The sequence below is a fragment of the Artemia franciscana genome, chromosome 5 (genome assembly GCF_032884065.1).
Source record: "Artemia franciscana chromosome 5, ASM3288406v1, whole genome shotgun sequence".
In the NCBI taxonomy this organism is placed as follows: Eukaryota; Metazoa; Arthropoda; class Branchiopoda; order Anostraca; family Artemiidae; genus Artemia; species Artemia franciscana.
The window spans coordinates 57,709,575-57,726,652 of record NC_088867.1 but is presented as its reverse complement, the minus strand read 5'-3'; the positions used below and the strand labels follow the sequence as shown (position 1 = coordinate 57,726,652).

At 36.5% G+C, this 17,078-nt stretch overlaps 1 protein-coding gene across 1 annotated transcript; it reads right to left on the bottom strand.

The window, feature by feature from the left end:
• Nucleotides 1-16,218: 16,218 nt before the first annotated feature.
• Nucleotides 16,219-16,833, bottom strand: LOC136027775 (craniofacial development protein 2-like). The gene has a single exon (XM_065705238.1). It carries the CDS (start codon nucleotides 16,831-16,833, stop codon nucleotides 16,219-16,221), a length of 615 nt encoding a protein of 204 aa, XP_065561310.1.
• Between the last annotated feature and the right edge of the window lie 245 nt (nucleotides 16,834-17,078).

Sequence of the window (17,078 nt, the reverse complement as noted above, 5' to 3'; positions counted from 1 at the left end):
GTGCCGCTATATAAGGAAGGAGTGGTCACAGAAACTTTGGAGGGGCACATTTGATTGGAAATTTAAGGCCGTATTGCTGTTATTAAGAGTGAGGAGTAATTGGAAGGCAAACGGCTCCCCTGTTTTGGTCATTCCTACTACCTGACCCCATTGGTTGTCAAAAAGGGCGTATTTACAAAATTCCAGGAATAGCTAAGGATATAAGTTTCAGTTTTCTGGAAATTTTTAGCGGGATCTTGCAATAAATTAAAAGAAGGTATTGGTATCTAAGTTGTCATGAGAGGGTATCTGCAGTATCTTAAGAATGGCTGAAAAAACTAGGCTGAAATTCATGGAATATTGAAGAGGATAATGAACTAAATCAAAAGGCACTAAGTAGATCCAAATTTTAAAAGGGTGTATCTGAAAGATCTTGAAACGGCTAAGGGTAGCTATTAAGTTAAAACTTACCGGGAATGCTCTGGGGATACTTGACTAAATCAAAAGAAACCAGAAAAATCTAAATTTTTAAAAGGGGTGTCTGGAAAATGGTACGTATGACTATAGTATTAAGTTAAAACTTTCAGGAAATTTAAAGGGGGATTCTGGCCTAAGTCGCACGATATCATTTGCGTCCAGGTTATCAAAGGAGCTAATCTTCAATTTCTCATGATAGACTATGAGTATTAACTTGATACTGTCAGATAATTTTTAGGGGATAAAGAATTGAATCAAAAGACATAGTACACGTCGAGGTTTTCAAAATGGCCTACCTTCAATATTTCAGGAACGGTTAAGGGTAATAAGTAAAATATTTCAGAGAATGCTGAGGGGGTCTTTAGCCAAATCAAAAGAAATTGTTTACATCTACAACGTCAGACGGTTGTTTAAGCATTATCTAAGGAACAACTAGAGGTACTAATTTGAATCTTTCGTGTTTGAACTTGTTCTGTTAAAATGACTCTTTGACAATAATAACGTACCTTTTTGTTATAAATATCTTATCAACTTTAAAATATGCTTGAAGAAAGATTCCTTAGCCTGGTATAATGCTACAGTAACACAATTCATGTCCAAAATTGAATAAATACTTAATTTTAATTTTTTACATTCCCATTTTTGAGAAACACAAATAAGAAATAAGCATAACTAAAATTGGACCGTACGAACGTGAGAAAATGATTTAGAATTCCAACTACTAAATTTTGTCTTATACAGTATTGATTCAAACGTCACTTTATCAATATTCTGGTAGGTCTCTCCACCATTCTCTAGAAATTTCACTTCAATCCACCTTTAGGTCACTCCTCTACATCCTGCATGGATCCTAATGTAACTATCGTTCTGTCTAACAGACTTTAGCTTACTTTTAAGGCTAAAGCTTTTTTCCAGGCATTAAAAAAGCAGAGGAAAGGCGATTTAAATCAAATAAAATAATCATGTAAGGAAAGAACAGTTTTTTTTTATGATAATGAAAATAGGATTATACTTGGCACGGGGTTTATCCAACCATTATTAGCAACGGTGAATATTTAGCTGGTTCACCTCCTTACGCAGTAGTTTTACTTTTAATTAACAGCCTATTACAACTTCTAATACAACTATTGCTAGTAGTTATCCTACTACGACTAATACTGCTGAAGCAACTCATAACACGACAACCCTTATCAAACAGTTCGTGGTAACGAACTGTAGTAAGGACCGAACCGGCTCAATAGTAAACGAAACTCTAAAAAACGGAATTTTGATGCAAAAAGATACATCAAAAGAATTGAATTTCATGCTGATTTTAAATATATAAGTTTCATCAAATTTAGTCTTTTTCATCAAAAGTTATGGGCCTGAGAAAATTTGCTTTATTTTGGAAAATAGGGGGAAACACCCCGTAAAAGTCATAGAATCTTAACGAAAATCACATCATCAGATTCAGCGTCTCAGAGAACCTTGTTGTAGAAGTTTCAGCTTCTATCTACGAAAATATGGAATTTTACATTTTTTGCACAAGACAGATCACGGATGCGTGTTTATTTGTTTTTTTTGTATTTTTTTCCCGGGGGTGATCGTATCTACCCAATGGTCCTAGAATGTCGTGTGAGGGCTTATTCTAACGGAAATTGAAAGTATTAGTGCTCTTTTAAAGTGACCAAAAAATTGGAGGGCACTTAGGCCCCTCCCAGGCTCATTTTTTCCCAACGTCACCAGATCAAATTTCTGAGATAGCCATTTTATTCAGCATAGTCGAAAAACCTAATAACTTTGTCTTTGTGGACGAGTTACTCCCCCAGAGTCCCCGTGGGAGGGGCTGCATGTTACAAACTTTGACCAGTGTATACACATAGTAGTGGTTATTATAGTGGTTATTACTGAAAGTGTACAGACGCTTTCGGGGGGATATTTTTGGTTGGGGGGACGGGTTGAGGGGAGCGGGCAAACACCCCCTAAAAGTCATAGGATCTCAACGATCACACCATCGCACTCAGCGTATCAGAGAGCCCAACAGCAAAAATTTCAAGCTCCTATCTACAAAAATGTGGAATTTCGTATTTTTGGCCGGAAGACAGATCACGGGTGCGTGTTAATTCGTTTTTTTTGTGTGTGTGTTTTTTTTTTCCAGGGGTCATCGTATCGAACAAGTGGTCTTAGAATGTCGCAAGAGGGCTCATTTTGACGGAAATAAAAAGTTCTAGTGTCCAATTTAACTGACCAAAAAATTGGAGGGCACCTACGCCCCCTCCCACGCTCATTTTTTTCCCAGAGTCAACGAATCAAAATTTTGAGATAGCCGTTTTGTTCCACATAATCAAAAACCATAATAACTGTGTCTTTGGGGATGAATTACTCCCCCACAGTCCCTGGGGAAGGGGCTTCAAGTTACAAACTTTGACCAGTGTTTACATACAGTAATGGTTATTGGGAAGTGTACAGACGTATTCAGAGGGATTTTTTTGGTTTGGGGTGGGGTTGAGGGGAGGGGGCTATGCGGGAGGATCTTTCCTTCGAGGAATATGTCATGGGGGAAGAAAAATTCAAGGAAAAGGGCGCGGAATTTTCTATCATTACTATAGAAAAAAACAATGAAAAAATAAACATGAAAAAAGTTTTTTTAATTGAAAGTAAAGAGTAGCATTAAAACTTAAAACGAACAAAGATTATTACGCATATGAGGGGTTCTAAAAATGCTTTAGCATAAAGAGCGAGGTATTTAGGAGGAAATAAATACCTCGCTCTTTATGCTAAAGTATTTTTAGTAATTTCAACTATTTATTCTACGGCCTGTCTGATTCAGGAGTCATTCTTAAAGAATTGGGACCAAACTTAAGATTTAGTGTAAAGAGCGAGGTATTAACGAGGGGGCAAACCCCCTCATATACATAATAAAAGTAAAGAATATAAAAGTTTGTTACGTAAGTTAATTCTTAAGTTACGTATATTGTTTACTAATAAAAACGTTCGTTAAAAATTAAAAGTTCTAGTTGCCTTTTTAAGTAGCCAAAAATTGGAGGGCAACTAGGCCTCCTTCCCAACCCCTTACTTCTCAATTTCGTCTGATCAAAACTAAGAGAAAGCCATCTAACCAAAAAAAGAATGAAAAATAATTCTTTTTTAAAAAGAATTAAAATGATGAAATCATTTTAATAATTTATGTGCGGAGAGCCAAAATCAAACATGCATTAATTCAAAAACGCTCAGAAACTAAATTAAAAAAAAACTAGTCTTTTTAGCTGAAGGTAAGGAGCGACAATAAAACTTAAAACGAACAGAAATTACTCCTTATATGAAATGGGCTGTCCTCTCCGCAATCCCTCGCTCTCTAAGCTAAAGTTTGACTCTTTGCCACAATTCTACTTTTTAAAACATTTAAAAACTTCAGCGTAAAGAGCAAGGGATTGTGGAGGGGATGTAATCCCCTCCTTTTCGTATTCGTAATATTCGTAAATATGCAAATATGAGCCAAAATCAAAACATGCATTGATGCAAAAACGTTGAGAAATTAAATAAAAAAACAAGTTTTTTTAACTTAAAACGAACAGAAAGTATTCCGTATATGAAAGGGGCTGCACCCTCCTTAACTTCTCACTTTTTAAGCTAAAGTTTGACTTTTTGTCACAACTCCACTTTTTAAAACACTTAAAACTATAGCGTAAAGAGCGGGGTGCTGAGGAGGGAACAGTTCCTTTCATATACCGGACAATCTCCGTTCGTGTTAAGTTCTAATGTCGCTTTTTACTTTCATTTAAAAGAAACTTGTTTTTTATTTAATTTCTGAACGTTTTCAACTAATACAGGTTAGAATTTCGCTTACCTTAGATGAAGAATAAAAAAAAAAAAAATTATTTTAATTTTGGCAGAGCCAATTCGTATATGAAGGACTGTTCCCTCCTCAATACCTTGCTCTTTAGCTAAAGCTGTTAGCACTTTAAAAAAGCTTCCTATTCCAATTAAATGGCCCCCATATTATAATAGACGGTCTTAAATAATTAACTTTAGCGTAAAGAGCAAAGTATTGAGGAGCGGGCAAACCTTCATATATCGCATAGATTCCGTTCATTTTTCAAATAATGCCGGTAAATCTGGCTCACCCTTTATATAATAAACCCCTCACATAAAATTCCTCCATGGAAATTTCATTCAACGTAAACTGCATCCCCCCCCCCGTCAGATTCCCTCCAGACACTTCCATCCTCGCTTTGAAACTCCCCGCCCTGTAAATTTACTTACGGACAATTCAGCCTGAAAAATTCTCCTTGAAATTCTTTCATTTGAATAAGACTCTTTTCAAATGAATAAAGTTTCTCGATCACTCTCGAAGTGCCCCCTTCCGTGAAAATTAGTTCCTGGAAATCAACCGTACATGAAAAATTAGAGCAAAATAATATATTGATTTTGGTAGATTTATCTCGTATATGAAAGGTTTCCCCCTCCTCAATACTCTGCTCTTTACGCTAAAGCTGGTAGGACTTTTAAAAGATCTTCCTATTTCTAATGAAACAGCCCGCGTGTTGGAATGTACGCTCTTAAAAAATTGAAAAGAAACAGTCAAGCTTTAGCGTTAAGAGCAAAGTTTTGAGGAGGGGGTAACCTTTCGTATACAGAATAATTTCTGTGCGTTTTTGTAAAAAAAAAAAATCCCAAATTCCGCTTGGTAAATTATACTGCTTTGTACATATAGCTAGTTGGGATTTAAAAGCTAATTTTATATTAAGTTTATGTAATGCTTTTTCTTAATTCTTTTGATATATTTGGAACATACGGGATTGATATGTCCGAAATGGCAATTTTTTTTCTGTTTTTTTTTTTTTCAATTGTAAGAACTAGTTCCCCTTCTAAATGATTTAAATGTTCTAGAAACGTTCGATTTTTGATTGTTCATAATTCCATTAAGTCAAAATGTCATTCATATATCTTCCCCAAAATTCAGCTTTAAGAAAATATGTTTCTATATTTAAAGTCACTAAATAATCTACAAAAATATTTGTTAAAAACGGACTTAAAAGTTTCCCCATTGGTAATCCCCTTAATTGATGAAAAATATTATCTCTAAAACTTAAATAGTTGGTGCATTACTAGCAATTTCAACTAAAACTTTCAAACAGTTCGTGGTAACGAACTGTAGTAAGGAGCGATCCGGCTCAATAGTAACCAGAACTCTAAAAAATTGAATTTTGATATCAATAGCTACATCAAAAGAATCGCATTTTAATGCTGATTTTAAATATATAAGTTTCATCAAGTTTAGCCTTAGCCATCAAAAGTTACGAGCCTGAGAAAATTTGCCTTATTTAGGAAAATAGGGGGAAACACCCCCTGAAAGTCGTAGGATCTTAACGAAAATGACACCATCAGATTCAGCGTATCAGAGAACCCTACTATAGAAGTTTCAAGCTCCTATCTATAAAAATGTGGAATTTTGCATTTTTTGCCCGAAGACAAATCACGGGTGCGTGTTTATTTGTTTGTTTTTTTTTTTTTTGTTTGTTTTTTTTCCCAGGGGTCATCGTATCGACCAAGTGGTCCTAGAATGTCGCAAGAGGGCTCATTCTAACGGAAATGAAAAGTTCTAGTGCCCTTTTTAAGTGACCAAAAAAATTGGAGGGCATCTAGGCCCCCTCCCACGCTCATTTTTTTCCCAAAGTCAACGGATCAAAATTTTGAGATAGCCATTTTGTTTAGCATAGTCGAAAATCATAATAACTATGTTTTTGGGGATGACTTGATCCCCCACAGCCCCTGGGGGAGGGGTTGCAAGTTACAAACTTCAACCAGTGTTTACATATAATAATGGTTATTGGAAAGTGTACAGACGTTTTCAGGTTTTTTTTTGGTTTTGGGGGTAGGGTTGAGGGAGGGGGCTATGTGGGAGGATGTTTCCTTGGAGAAATATCCCATGGGGGAAAAAATTCAATGAAAAGGGCGCAGGACGAATCTGGTCACGTTAGAAAAAAACGTCAAATTAAGAGCTTAATATACAGTGCTGGGTGTTCGGAGCCTCTCTATTATGGAGTATAATTTGAAAATAACACAACTATACGAGCGATAAAACATATATACCACAACCATAACTCAACTAACGAAAGAACTGCTAAGAGATAACACAACTATAAAGCGAAAACAGGTGAAAACTAACGGGAAAATAAACGAACTAAGAGGTGGAAGGGGCCCAGAGAAAAAATATAATCCTTTTTCAATTTTGAGCCTAACTTCCGCAAAGGAGTAATAATGTCAGAAGCCCCGAAATACCGAATTATTTTCTTTTCAAACAGTTCGTGGTAAGGAACTGTAGTAAGGGGCGACCCGGCTCAATAGTAAACGAAACTCTAAAAAACGGAATTTTGATGCTAAAAGATACATCAAAAGATTCGAATTTTTACGCTGATTCTAAATATTAAGTTTCAATTAATTTAGTCTTTGTCATCAAAAGTTACGAGCCTGAGAAAATTTGCCCTATTTTGGAAAAAAGGGGGAAACATCCATTAAAAGTCACAGAATCTTAACGAAAATCACACTATCGCATTCGGTATATCAGAGAACTCTATAGCAAAAATTTCAAGCTCCTATCTAAAAAATGTGGAATTTTGTATTTTTTGCCAGAAGACAAATCACGGGTGCGTGTTTATTTATTTGTTTGTTTTTTTTTGGTTTTTTTCCCAGGGGTCATCTTATCGACCAAGTGGTCCTTGGATGTCACGAGAGGGCTCATTCTAACGGAAATGAAAAGTTCTAGTGCCCTTTTTAAGTGACCAAAAAATTGGAGGGCAAATAGGCCTCCTCCCATGCTCATTTTTTCCAAAAGTCAACAGATTAAAATTTTAAGATAGCCATTTTGTTCAGCATAGTCGAAAACCATAATAACTATGTCTTTGGGAATGACTTACTCCCCCACAATCCCTGAGGGAGGGGCTGCAAGTTACAAACTTTGACCAGTGTTTACATATAGTAATGGTTATTGGGAAGTGTACAGGCGTTTTCATGGGGATTTTTTGGTTTGGGGGGTGGGGTTGATGGGAGAGGGCTTTGTGGGAGGATCTTTCCTTTGAGGAATATGTCACGGGGGAAGAAAAATTCAATGAAAAGGGCGCAGGATTTTCTAGCATTACTATAAAAAAAACAATGAAAAAATAAACATGAAAACGTTTTTTCAAATGAAAGTAAGGAATAGCATTGAAATTTAAAACGAACAGAGATTATTACGCATATGAGGGGTTCTAAAAATACTTTAGCATAAAGAGCGAGGTATTTAGGAGGAGATAGATACCTCGCTCTTGATGCTAAAATATTTTTAGTGATTTCAACTATTTATTCTACGGCCTTTTTGATTCAGGGGTCATTCTTAAAGAATTGGGACAAAACTTACGATTTAGTGTAAAGAGCGAGGTATTAACGAGGGTACAAACCCCCTCGTACACATACTAAAAATATAAGAATATAAAAGTTTGTTACGTAAGTTAATTCTTAAGTTACGTATATTTTTTACTAATAAAAACGTTTGTTGAATATTAAAAGTTCTAGTAGCCTTTTTAAGTAACCGAAAAATTGGAGGGCAGCTAGGCTTCCTTCCCCACCCCTTATTTCTCAAAATCGTCTGATCAAAACTAAGAGAAAGCCATTTAGCCAAAAAAAAATTAATATACTAATTTCATTTCAATAATTTATGTGCGGAGAGCCAAAATCAAACATGCATTAATTCAAAAACGTTCAAAAATTAAATAAAAAAAACTAGTTTTTTTAACTGAAAGTAAGGAGCGACATTAAAACTTAAAACGAACAGAAATTACTCCGTATATGAAATGGGTTGTCCCCTCCGCAGTCCCACGCTCTTTACGCTAAAGTTTTTAATTGTTTTAAAAAGTAGAATTGTGGCAAAGAGTCAAACTTTAGCGTAAAGAGCGAGGGACTGCGGAGGGGACAACCCATTTCATATACGGAGTAATTTCTGTTCGTTTTAAGTTTTAATGTCGCTCCTTACTTTCAGTTAAAAAAACTAGTTTTTTTTATTTAATTTTTAACTAAAACTAGTTTTTATCTCTATTTCTGCGGCAAACCTCTCTATCGTATTTGTATATTGGTCAAGTTTTTTGGGTGAAATCGTAGAAGATTTATCAGTTAGTACATATATGTACATAAATTTATGTTCAAACTATAAACATTGTCAATTCACTTGATATTGCTATGTCTATTTTTTCGTTTTTTAAGAATTAAGAATTTTTTATGTAAAAATTTGGGTCATTTTTCTGTTTCGTCCAATGCTTTCCTTATAAAGTTATACCCGTTTCGTATTTATTTTCATTTGTTAAATTCTGTAAATGGAAGGGCAGTGTAGTCTAAAAAATTAGTAGTTGATAAAACAATTGAGTTTTCTGAAAACACAATAATCGCTCGACTTATTGGAGTAGTACAAACAGCAAAGAATATTCTGTGTTTTAAAATAAGACTTGAATGTTACACAATTTTTTTTTGTTTTCTGTTCTACAAATAAAACTAAGCCACAGCGTATCGTCAAAGTCAATAGAAAATTTAGTGTGTTTTGTCGGAAAACTAGCTATGAAGGACACTAAACTTTTTGATGAGTTTAATATTCTTAAAGGATATTAAAATTGCGCTATTACGCTATTAATATTTCTTCATAAACCAAATCTACCAATTCAGCAAGACTTGGAAACTGTATAAACATTGTCTATATTTTGTATATCGAACCATCACAAAAGCCTATTAATTTATGTAAATGTGCCCAAAAATATCTCCAGACAGTAAAGTACATGATAGGATCCAAAAGCAGGCGTTACATGGACACAACAGTTGAATCTACATCCACAGCATAAAATGGAAATACATTTGGGGACAACACCGGATATACATTTCATACGACAAAAGCGAGGAACGACAGAAAAAATATTAAGGAAGAGATAAAACGCAAACATGGGTAATTTTCAGCCAACAAAGATGCTGGTTTGAAATATATGAGTTTCATCAAGTTTTATATTACCCATTAAAAGTTATTAGTCTGAGAAAATTTGCCTTATTTTCGAAAATAAGGGAAAAACACACCCTAAAAGTCATAGAATATTAATGAAAATCATCCCATCATATTCAGCACATCAGGGAACCCTGCTGCAGAGGTTTCGAGCTCCTATCTGCAAAAATGAACCCTCTCATATACGTAATAAAAAAATATGAATATAGCAGTTCTTAAGGCAAGTTAATTCGTAATTTACGTGTATTTATTGCTAATAAAAACTTTTTTTTACATAAAATTAAAAGTTCTAGTGGCCTTTTGAGTAGCCAAAAAATTAGAGGGCAGCTAGCCCCCTCCTGTACCCATTTTTCTCAAAATCGTTCGATCAAAACTTTGAGAAATCCATTTAGCCAAAAAAGCAAAAATTAATATGCAATTTTCATTTTGATTATTCATGTACAATGAGCCAAAATCAAAACCTGCATTAATTCAAAAACGTTCTGAAACTAAATAAAAAAATTAGCTTTTTAACTGAAAATAAGGAGCGACAAAAAACTTAAAACGAACAGAAATCATTCCGTATATGAAAGGGGCTGGCCCCTCCTAAACGCCCCGCTCATTATGCTAAAGTTATACTCTTTGTCACAACTTCACTTTATATAACAATAAAAAACTTTAGTGTAAAGAGTGGGGCGTTGAAGAGGGGACAGCCCCTTTCATGTACGGAATAATTCTTTTCGTTTAAGTTTTAGTGTCGCTCATTATTTTCAGTTACAAAACCTTTTTTTTTATTTAATATGTCTCAGGAAAGCCGCAAGGTGACACATATTGCCAATGCTTTATGTAAGAAATATTTTGAAACATTAATTAAAAGTAAATTTCAATCACCCGACGGAAAGTTAAATAGTATCTGTAACTACTTTTTATAAAAAGCATTGGGTATTTCATAACTATGAAAATATATTTCAGTATTTAAACATCGAAGCATTTAAGAAAATGATTCTAAAACTATATCAACATATCTTTGACGAAGATGAGAATTAAAAGAACTCACGGTTGTGCCAGCGCATTTGAATTCATTTTCAATAGAAACTGCGTCTCAGATATTTTCTGTTTCGTCTCTGAATTCACTTCTTTTGCATTAAGAATTTTCCCTCGTGTCATGTTCCAAACTGAGTTTGAAGATTTCATGGATTTCGAGATTCGGCAAAGTAAGATCCTTCTGCTGAGAACAAGCAACTATTATGAGAAGACGACTTCATAGCAACGATCCAAAAAAAGTATTTTACTCTATGCAAAAATATTTCGATGTTCAAATATTTGAAATCCTTTAAGAAGTATTTAGACGCACCTACAAAAATATTATCAGAAAATGTTTTCAAATACTCTAAAAATTGCTTGAATACATATTGTGTTTAAGCATATATACATTACCTTATGGGGACACTCAAGGCCATATCCAGGGGAGGGGCTAGGGGTTTTGAGACGCTGCCTTTGGAATTTTCTTCTGGCTTGTAGAGGTGTACAATAAATGAATATTAACAATTTTTGATGTGTTTTTAAAGTTTTTTTACAACCCTCCCTCCGAACAAATATCCTGGATACGACCTTCGGAACACACTTGTTAGTACACAGTTTACAGTTTATCTTACAATCTAACTTATATATTGCAAAATTACATACAAACATATATACATACATTATATAACTTATGCATTATATAACATTATAGTACTTATTATATAACTTATTTTTCTTACTTAAAACGGAAATACTATAAAAAGGGCCATCAGAAGGGGGTTGAGCTTACGAGTCTAATATCCAGTGGAAACTATTTTGTCTACTCGATCCCATTGTTTTGCATTTTCGTTGTTTAGTTATTATAAATTATTAAAAATACTTTAGCATAAAGAGCAAGGTATTTATCTCCTCCTAAATACTTCGCTCTTTATGCTAAAGTATTTTTAGAACCCCTCATATGCGTAATTATCTCTGTTCGTTTTAATTTTCAATGCTACTTCTTCCTTTCATTTGAAAAAACGTTTTCATGTTTATTTTTCATTGTTTTCTTATAGTAATGCTAGAGAACCCTGCGCCCTTTTCATTGAATTCTTCTTCCCCCATGACAGATTCCTCCAAGGAAAGATCCTCCAACATAGCCCCTTCTTCTCATCCCCACCCCCAAACAAAATAAAATCCCCCTGAAAACGTCTGTACACTTCCCAATAACCATTACTATATGTAAACACTGGTCAAAGTTTGTAACTTGCAGCCCCTCCCCCAGGGATTGTGGGGGAGTAAGTCATCCCCAAAGACATAGTTATTACGGTTTTCGACTATGCTGAACAAAATGGCTATCTCAAAATTTTGATCCGTTGACTTTGGGAAAAAACTGAGCGTGGGAGGGGGCCTAGATGCCCTCCAATTTTTTTGGCCACTTAAAAAGGGCACTAGAACTTTTCATTTCCGTTATAATGAGCCCTCTTGCGACATTCTAGGACCACTTGGTCCATACGATGACCCCTGGGGAAAAGAAAAAAAAAAAAAAAAACAAATAAACACGCACCCGTGATTTGTCTTCTGGCAAAAAATACAAAATTCCACATTTTTGTAGATAGAAGCTTGAAACTTCTATAGTAGGGTTCTCTGATACGCTGAATCTGATGGTGTCATTTTCGTTAAGATCCTACGACTTTTAGGGGGTGTTTCTCCCTATTTTCTTAAATAAGGCAAATTTTCTCAGGCTCGTAACTTTTGATGGGTAAGACTAAACTTGATGAAACTTATATATTTAAAATCAGCATTAAAAAGCGATTCTTTTGATGTAGCTATTGATATCAAAATTCAATTTTTTAGAGTTTTGGTTACTATTGAGCCGGGTCGCTCCTTACTACAGTTTGTTACCACGAACTGTTTGATCAAAAATAGAGTAAGAAATATTCTATTCAACAATCAGAAACTTATTTCTATAATATATACTTGGTGGCAGCAGTCCCTTCAAATACTTTACATATTTGTGTTTGGAAGTCAAAAATTCCCCTCAAAAGACTACATTCGTCTGTGTCAGAGCGTGTGAGAATGCTTAAACTACACCAAGGGACTAACCACTCAGATTGTTCAGAGCAATTCAGTCAAGTATTAGTTAGATGTAACCTGTTTAGAGAATAAGTAGCGTACAGACATCAAACAGCCGGTTAATAAATATATATATACAAAATTATATTGTATAAATAATTACAAGAAGAGTTGCTAAGGATAGCTTGCGCCCAATTTTAATTTTGAGTGAGAAACCCTTTATGTTCAACCATCTTGTGTTTGTTTAGTTGAAGCGACGAAGAAAACTGATACCTTTCTATTTGACCGAGTTGCCGCGTAAGAAAAAGAATTGACTAGGGAATAATATGCTTGGACTTCGGCTAGGCCTAAAAATTATTTGGGGTGTCAAAACAGATTTGAAGAATGGGTAATTCTACAGAAAAGCGTAAAAGAGAAATTGTTTGTTAAAGTAGTGAGTGGACAAAGTAAACCAGAAAAGATAACAGACTATACATTTTTAAGGTCTTCCAACCTTTTCCCTTCAGCAATAAAAGGATTTTTTTTAATATGTGGACAAGCTGAAAAAGCAAGTAAATTCTGGGTGTAAAACAACCCCGAAAGAGCCACCTCCTTCCTTATATGCCATTACTTGCATTTGGTTGCGAGCTGGAAAGCATTTTCTAATTTGCTTTAAATCATGTCTAGTGCAGCACCATCAATGCCGTGTATGCGATTTTTGTTCACTGTAATTTTTTTCGGGGTGAGGGGGCAAACAAATTAAGAACGCATCAAAAAATGTTTGCATGAATTTATGTTAAGTTTTTATGAGTCAAAAAAATTTCGAAAGGGGTCGTGTGGTCAAAGCCCTATCATCTCTCCCCCTGGATACGGCCTTGAGCGATATGGCACATATTTTTCCGATCTTCAAATAGTTTTGGTTTAATTAGTGAAAAAAAATATTTAATTTAATTTAAGTATGTTATGAAGCAAGGAAAAAGAGGGTGATTGGATCCATATCAAAGGAGCATAGTACATCCATAAAAAAAATTATAATTATTTATTTCCAGAACTAGATGTAAATTTTATATTCTTGCATTATATAAAAAGCTTTTCACTCAGAAAGGGCCAAAGTGGAAGTGATTGATATAACAGCCATTATAATATTATTACTTTGATAATTTCCTTTAAGCTCATGGATATATCTTTCGTAAACAGCCTTTCTAAAAACAGCATCAATACATAAAATACATTTTACTAAATTGCAGAGATATCTTGTTCTTTTCATTTCTAATAGGAAAAATTTGCAAAAGTCTGCTAAGAATAGAAAAGGAAGAAGAAGCATTTCTACTCATTTTCAAAAGGTTTTTGGAAATAAAAAGATTGGAATTTTCTGAATAAGTGGAGTTATGAAGTATTAAGGAATTTTGGGGATTGGGGGGGTATTATTTTAGAGAAGCATTAAAACACCAATAAAAAAGGCAAATTAAATTAAGAAAACGATTGCAAGTGACTTTTTGTAAATTTTGAGATTTCAGGTCAGGGTAATAGATTGAATCCGACCCCACATGCAAAGGCCAGACTCAAGTTGCAAAGTATTTTAATTACTTACTTACTTGTACTTGTACTTGTGGCGGGAATCAGGCGTTTCCACCTCGCCCGGCATCGATGATCTTAGAGACCTTCTTGGACCATGTTGATCGATCTTGTGCCAGCTGCTCTGCAAAGGCGAGCCACTGTGTTGACCATCTGTGACCAAATTTTCTGAAACCCCCTATTGGTTCAAGGTCTGACTTGGCCAGGCTCCACCAGTTCTTCCTCTGTCCTCCTTGGCGTTTCTTCCAGTAGCTAATAGGCTCAACTAGAAGTATTTGGCGAGGCAGGTACTCTGGCGGTTTCCGCAATACATGGCCCAACCATTTCAAACGGCGTTCTTTAATAGTGAGCACAACATCTCTCTGAATATTGCACATTCGACGTATATTCACGTTGGAGATACGGTCACGTAGCTGTACTCTGAGAATTCTTCGTAGACAAGTATGCTCAAACACCTTAAGTGTATTCTCTTGTTGTAGTTTTGCCGACCATGTTTCGCACCCGTAAAGGAGAACGGTGCGGACTAGTGCCATGTAAATTCGAACTTTCGTTTGGACACTGATTTCACGGTGATTCCATAAGGGTTTCCGAAGAGAGGCAAAGACTGTCTGCGCTTTCTGTATTCTCTGTTGGATATCAGCGTCGGAAGATCCGTCAGTACAAAGCTGGGAGCCTAGGTATGTGAAACGGTTGACTTTTTCCAGCTGAACTTGGTTGATAGTTAGTGGGAATGGTCCTGTGTCGTGGTTAATAGCCATGAATTTCGTTTTCTCTGTGTTGACTTTCAAGCCGATCAGATCTGCCCAGGCCACAACGCTGTCAAGCATGTTTTGGGCTTCTACAGGGTCTGACAGGAGGCCAACATCATCCGCATAATCGAGGTCAGTCAGCGAGAGATTCTGTCCAACCTGCGCTCCTGGATAAGACGATAGAGCATTTTCAAGCACCCAATCGATGCAATAATTGAACAGAGTCGGAGAGAGGACACATCCTTGTTTTACTCCGAACTCAACCAGAAATTCTTCAGTTTCTTCGCCATAGATTCTAACTCGGCCCACTGAAGCGTCATAGTATGCCTTCATCAGTTCAACAAACTTCAGCGGCATTCCGTCATTCTCCAGGATCTTCCAAAGTTTCTCGCGAGTGACAGAGTCGAAGGCAGCAATGAAGTCCAGGAACATCAAGATCAGGGGTAGGTTGTATCTTTCAAACTGCTGGATAATGAGGCGAAAGGCGAAGATATTATCAGTACACCCTCTACCTGGTCGAAAGCCGGCTTGATTTCTTCGAGTTCTTTCCTCCCTTGCCCCTTTAAAGCGGTTCAAGAGTATGATCCCGAATATTTTGACGGCAATGTCTATGAGACTTATTCCGTGGTAATTTTTGCATTCGGTTTTGTCTCCTTTCTTATAGAAAGGGAGGATGACTGATGTCTTCCAGTCTTTTGGAAAAGTGTTGGTCCTCCACACTTCGTCGAGAATGCCATGGAGCTGTTCAGCAGTGACCTCAGGGCATTGTTTTTATAGTTCCGGGGGGAGGCCGTCTTCACCTGGGGCTTTGTGGTTTTTTAGGGTTTTGATCGCTTTTAGTATTTCGGCTCTGGTCGGTGTATCCAGCTCGATATCATAAGGCTCTTTAGAGACGGAAGGTGGGAAGGCATCATGAGTAGATGAAGGGGATGGGTTCAGGAGGAGCTGAAAGTGATCCTTCCATCTTGCTGAACGTTCCTTCTGACAACTAATGATTTTTCCTGATCTGTTTTTGATTATTTCTGAGACAGCAGCTTTCTTACCAACGGATTCCTTCAGGATCTGGTAAAGCTTGCGGGTGTCATGTAAGCGTGCTGCTTTCTCTAATGATTCGGCAGCATCTTCCCACATTTGGCGGCGGTCCAGCCGAACAGAGCGTTTTACCTGTCTGCGTAACTCCTTTGTTTCTTCTTTAAGGCCTCCCATCTTTTGTCTTCGTTCACCGACTATTGACAGGGTTCTAGCAGTTATCCAGTGTTGTCGTTTGATTTTTGCTCGGCCTAGGATCTCATCGGCAGTCTCTGTCATCACGGTTTTGAAGGTCTCCCATCTCTTATCGGGAGTTAGGTTTTCATCAGAGCTGAGGGCGTCAAACCGGTTAGTTAGTTCCAAATTGAGGGCCTGCCGCACTTATTTGTCTTGAAGTTTACCGATATCGAAGCCGACCTTTGACTTGTTTTTTCTTCGAATTGCAAGACGTAGCAAAATTTTTGCTGCGACGAGCGTGTGGTCAGATCCAGACTGTGAGCCTGTGTCCGCGCCATTGTAAGAGCGAGAGTCCTGCACGGAGCTTCTCCAGCGCTGGCGTACGAGAATGAAGTCAATTTGAGCCTTAGTGACACCGTCATTTGAATGCCAAGTTAAGAGGTAGCTAGGTTTGTGTTGAAATATGGTATTGGTGATAACAGGGTGGCTCATCAAGGCATAGTTTACCAACCTCTGCCCATTCTCGCATCTGTGACCCTGTCCAAATTTTCCCAGGATTTGTCTTGTGGTCTGGTCAGATGGACCAACTCTTGCGTTGAAGTCTCCAGCAACAATCAAGTAATCATGTGCGGCTATAGAAGAAGACAACTGCTGCAGTTCACCGTAGAAATCATCCTTGGTCGTTTCAGTAGCGTCACGGGTGGGGGCATAGGTAGAAATTATGGACACATTTGCAGGGTTTCCTTTTAGTCTGATTCTAGCAAGTCTACAGGAGACTGGTTCCCATTCTAGGAGAGCGTTTCTGGTTCTTTGGTTCATGATTTAACCAACTCCATGGAGTCCTGAATTATCTTCTATTCCGGAATAGAAAAAGTGGAACTGATGTAGTGTTTCTGGAGCCGTTATAACTATAGAGCCAGAACCGGAGATTCTGGTCTCGGATATGCAGAGTATGTCTATGTTGTACTTCTCCATCTAATGGACAAGAAAAGCTTGTATGGCTTCTTGTTTAGCGGATCTTACATTCCAGCATCCAACATTTATCCTGGATTTTGCCTGTTTAA

Bases quoted from the DNA above. Each gene is read 5' to 3' on its own strand.
- LOC136027775 (XM_065705238.1), bottom strand. From the start codon at position 16,833: ATGAACCAAAGAACCAGAAACGCTCTCCTAGAATGGGAACCAGTCTCC.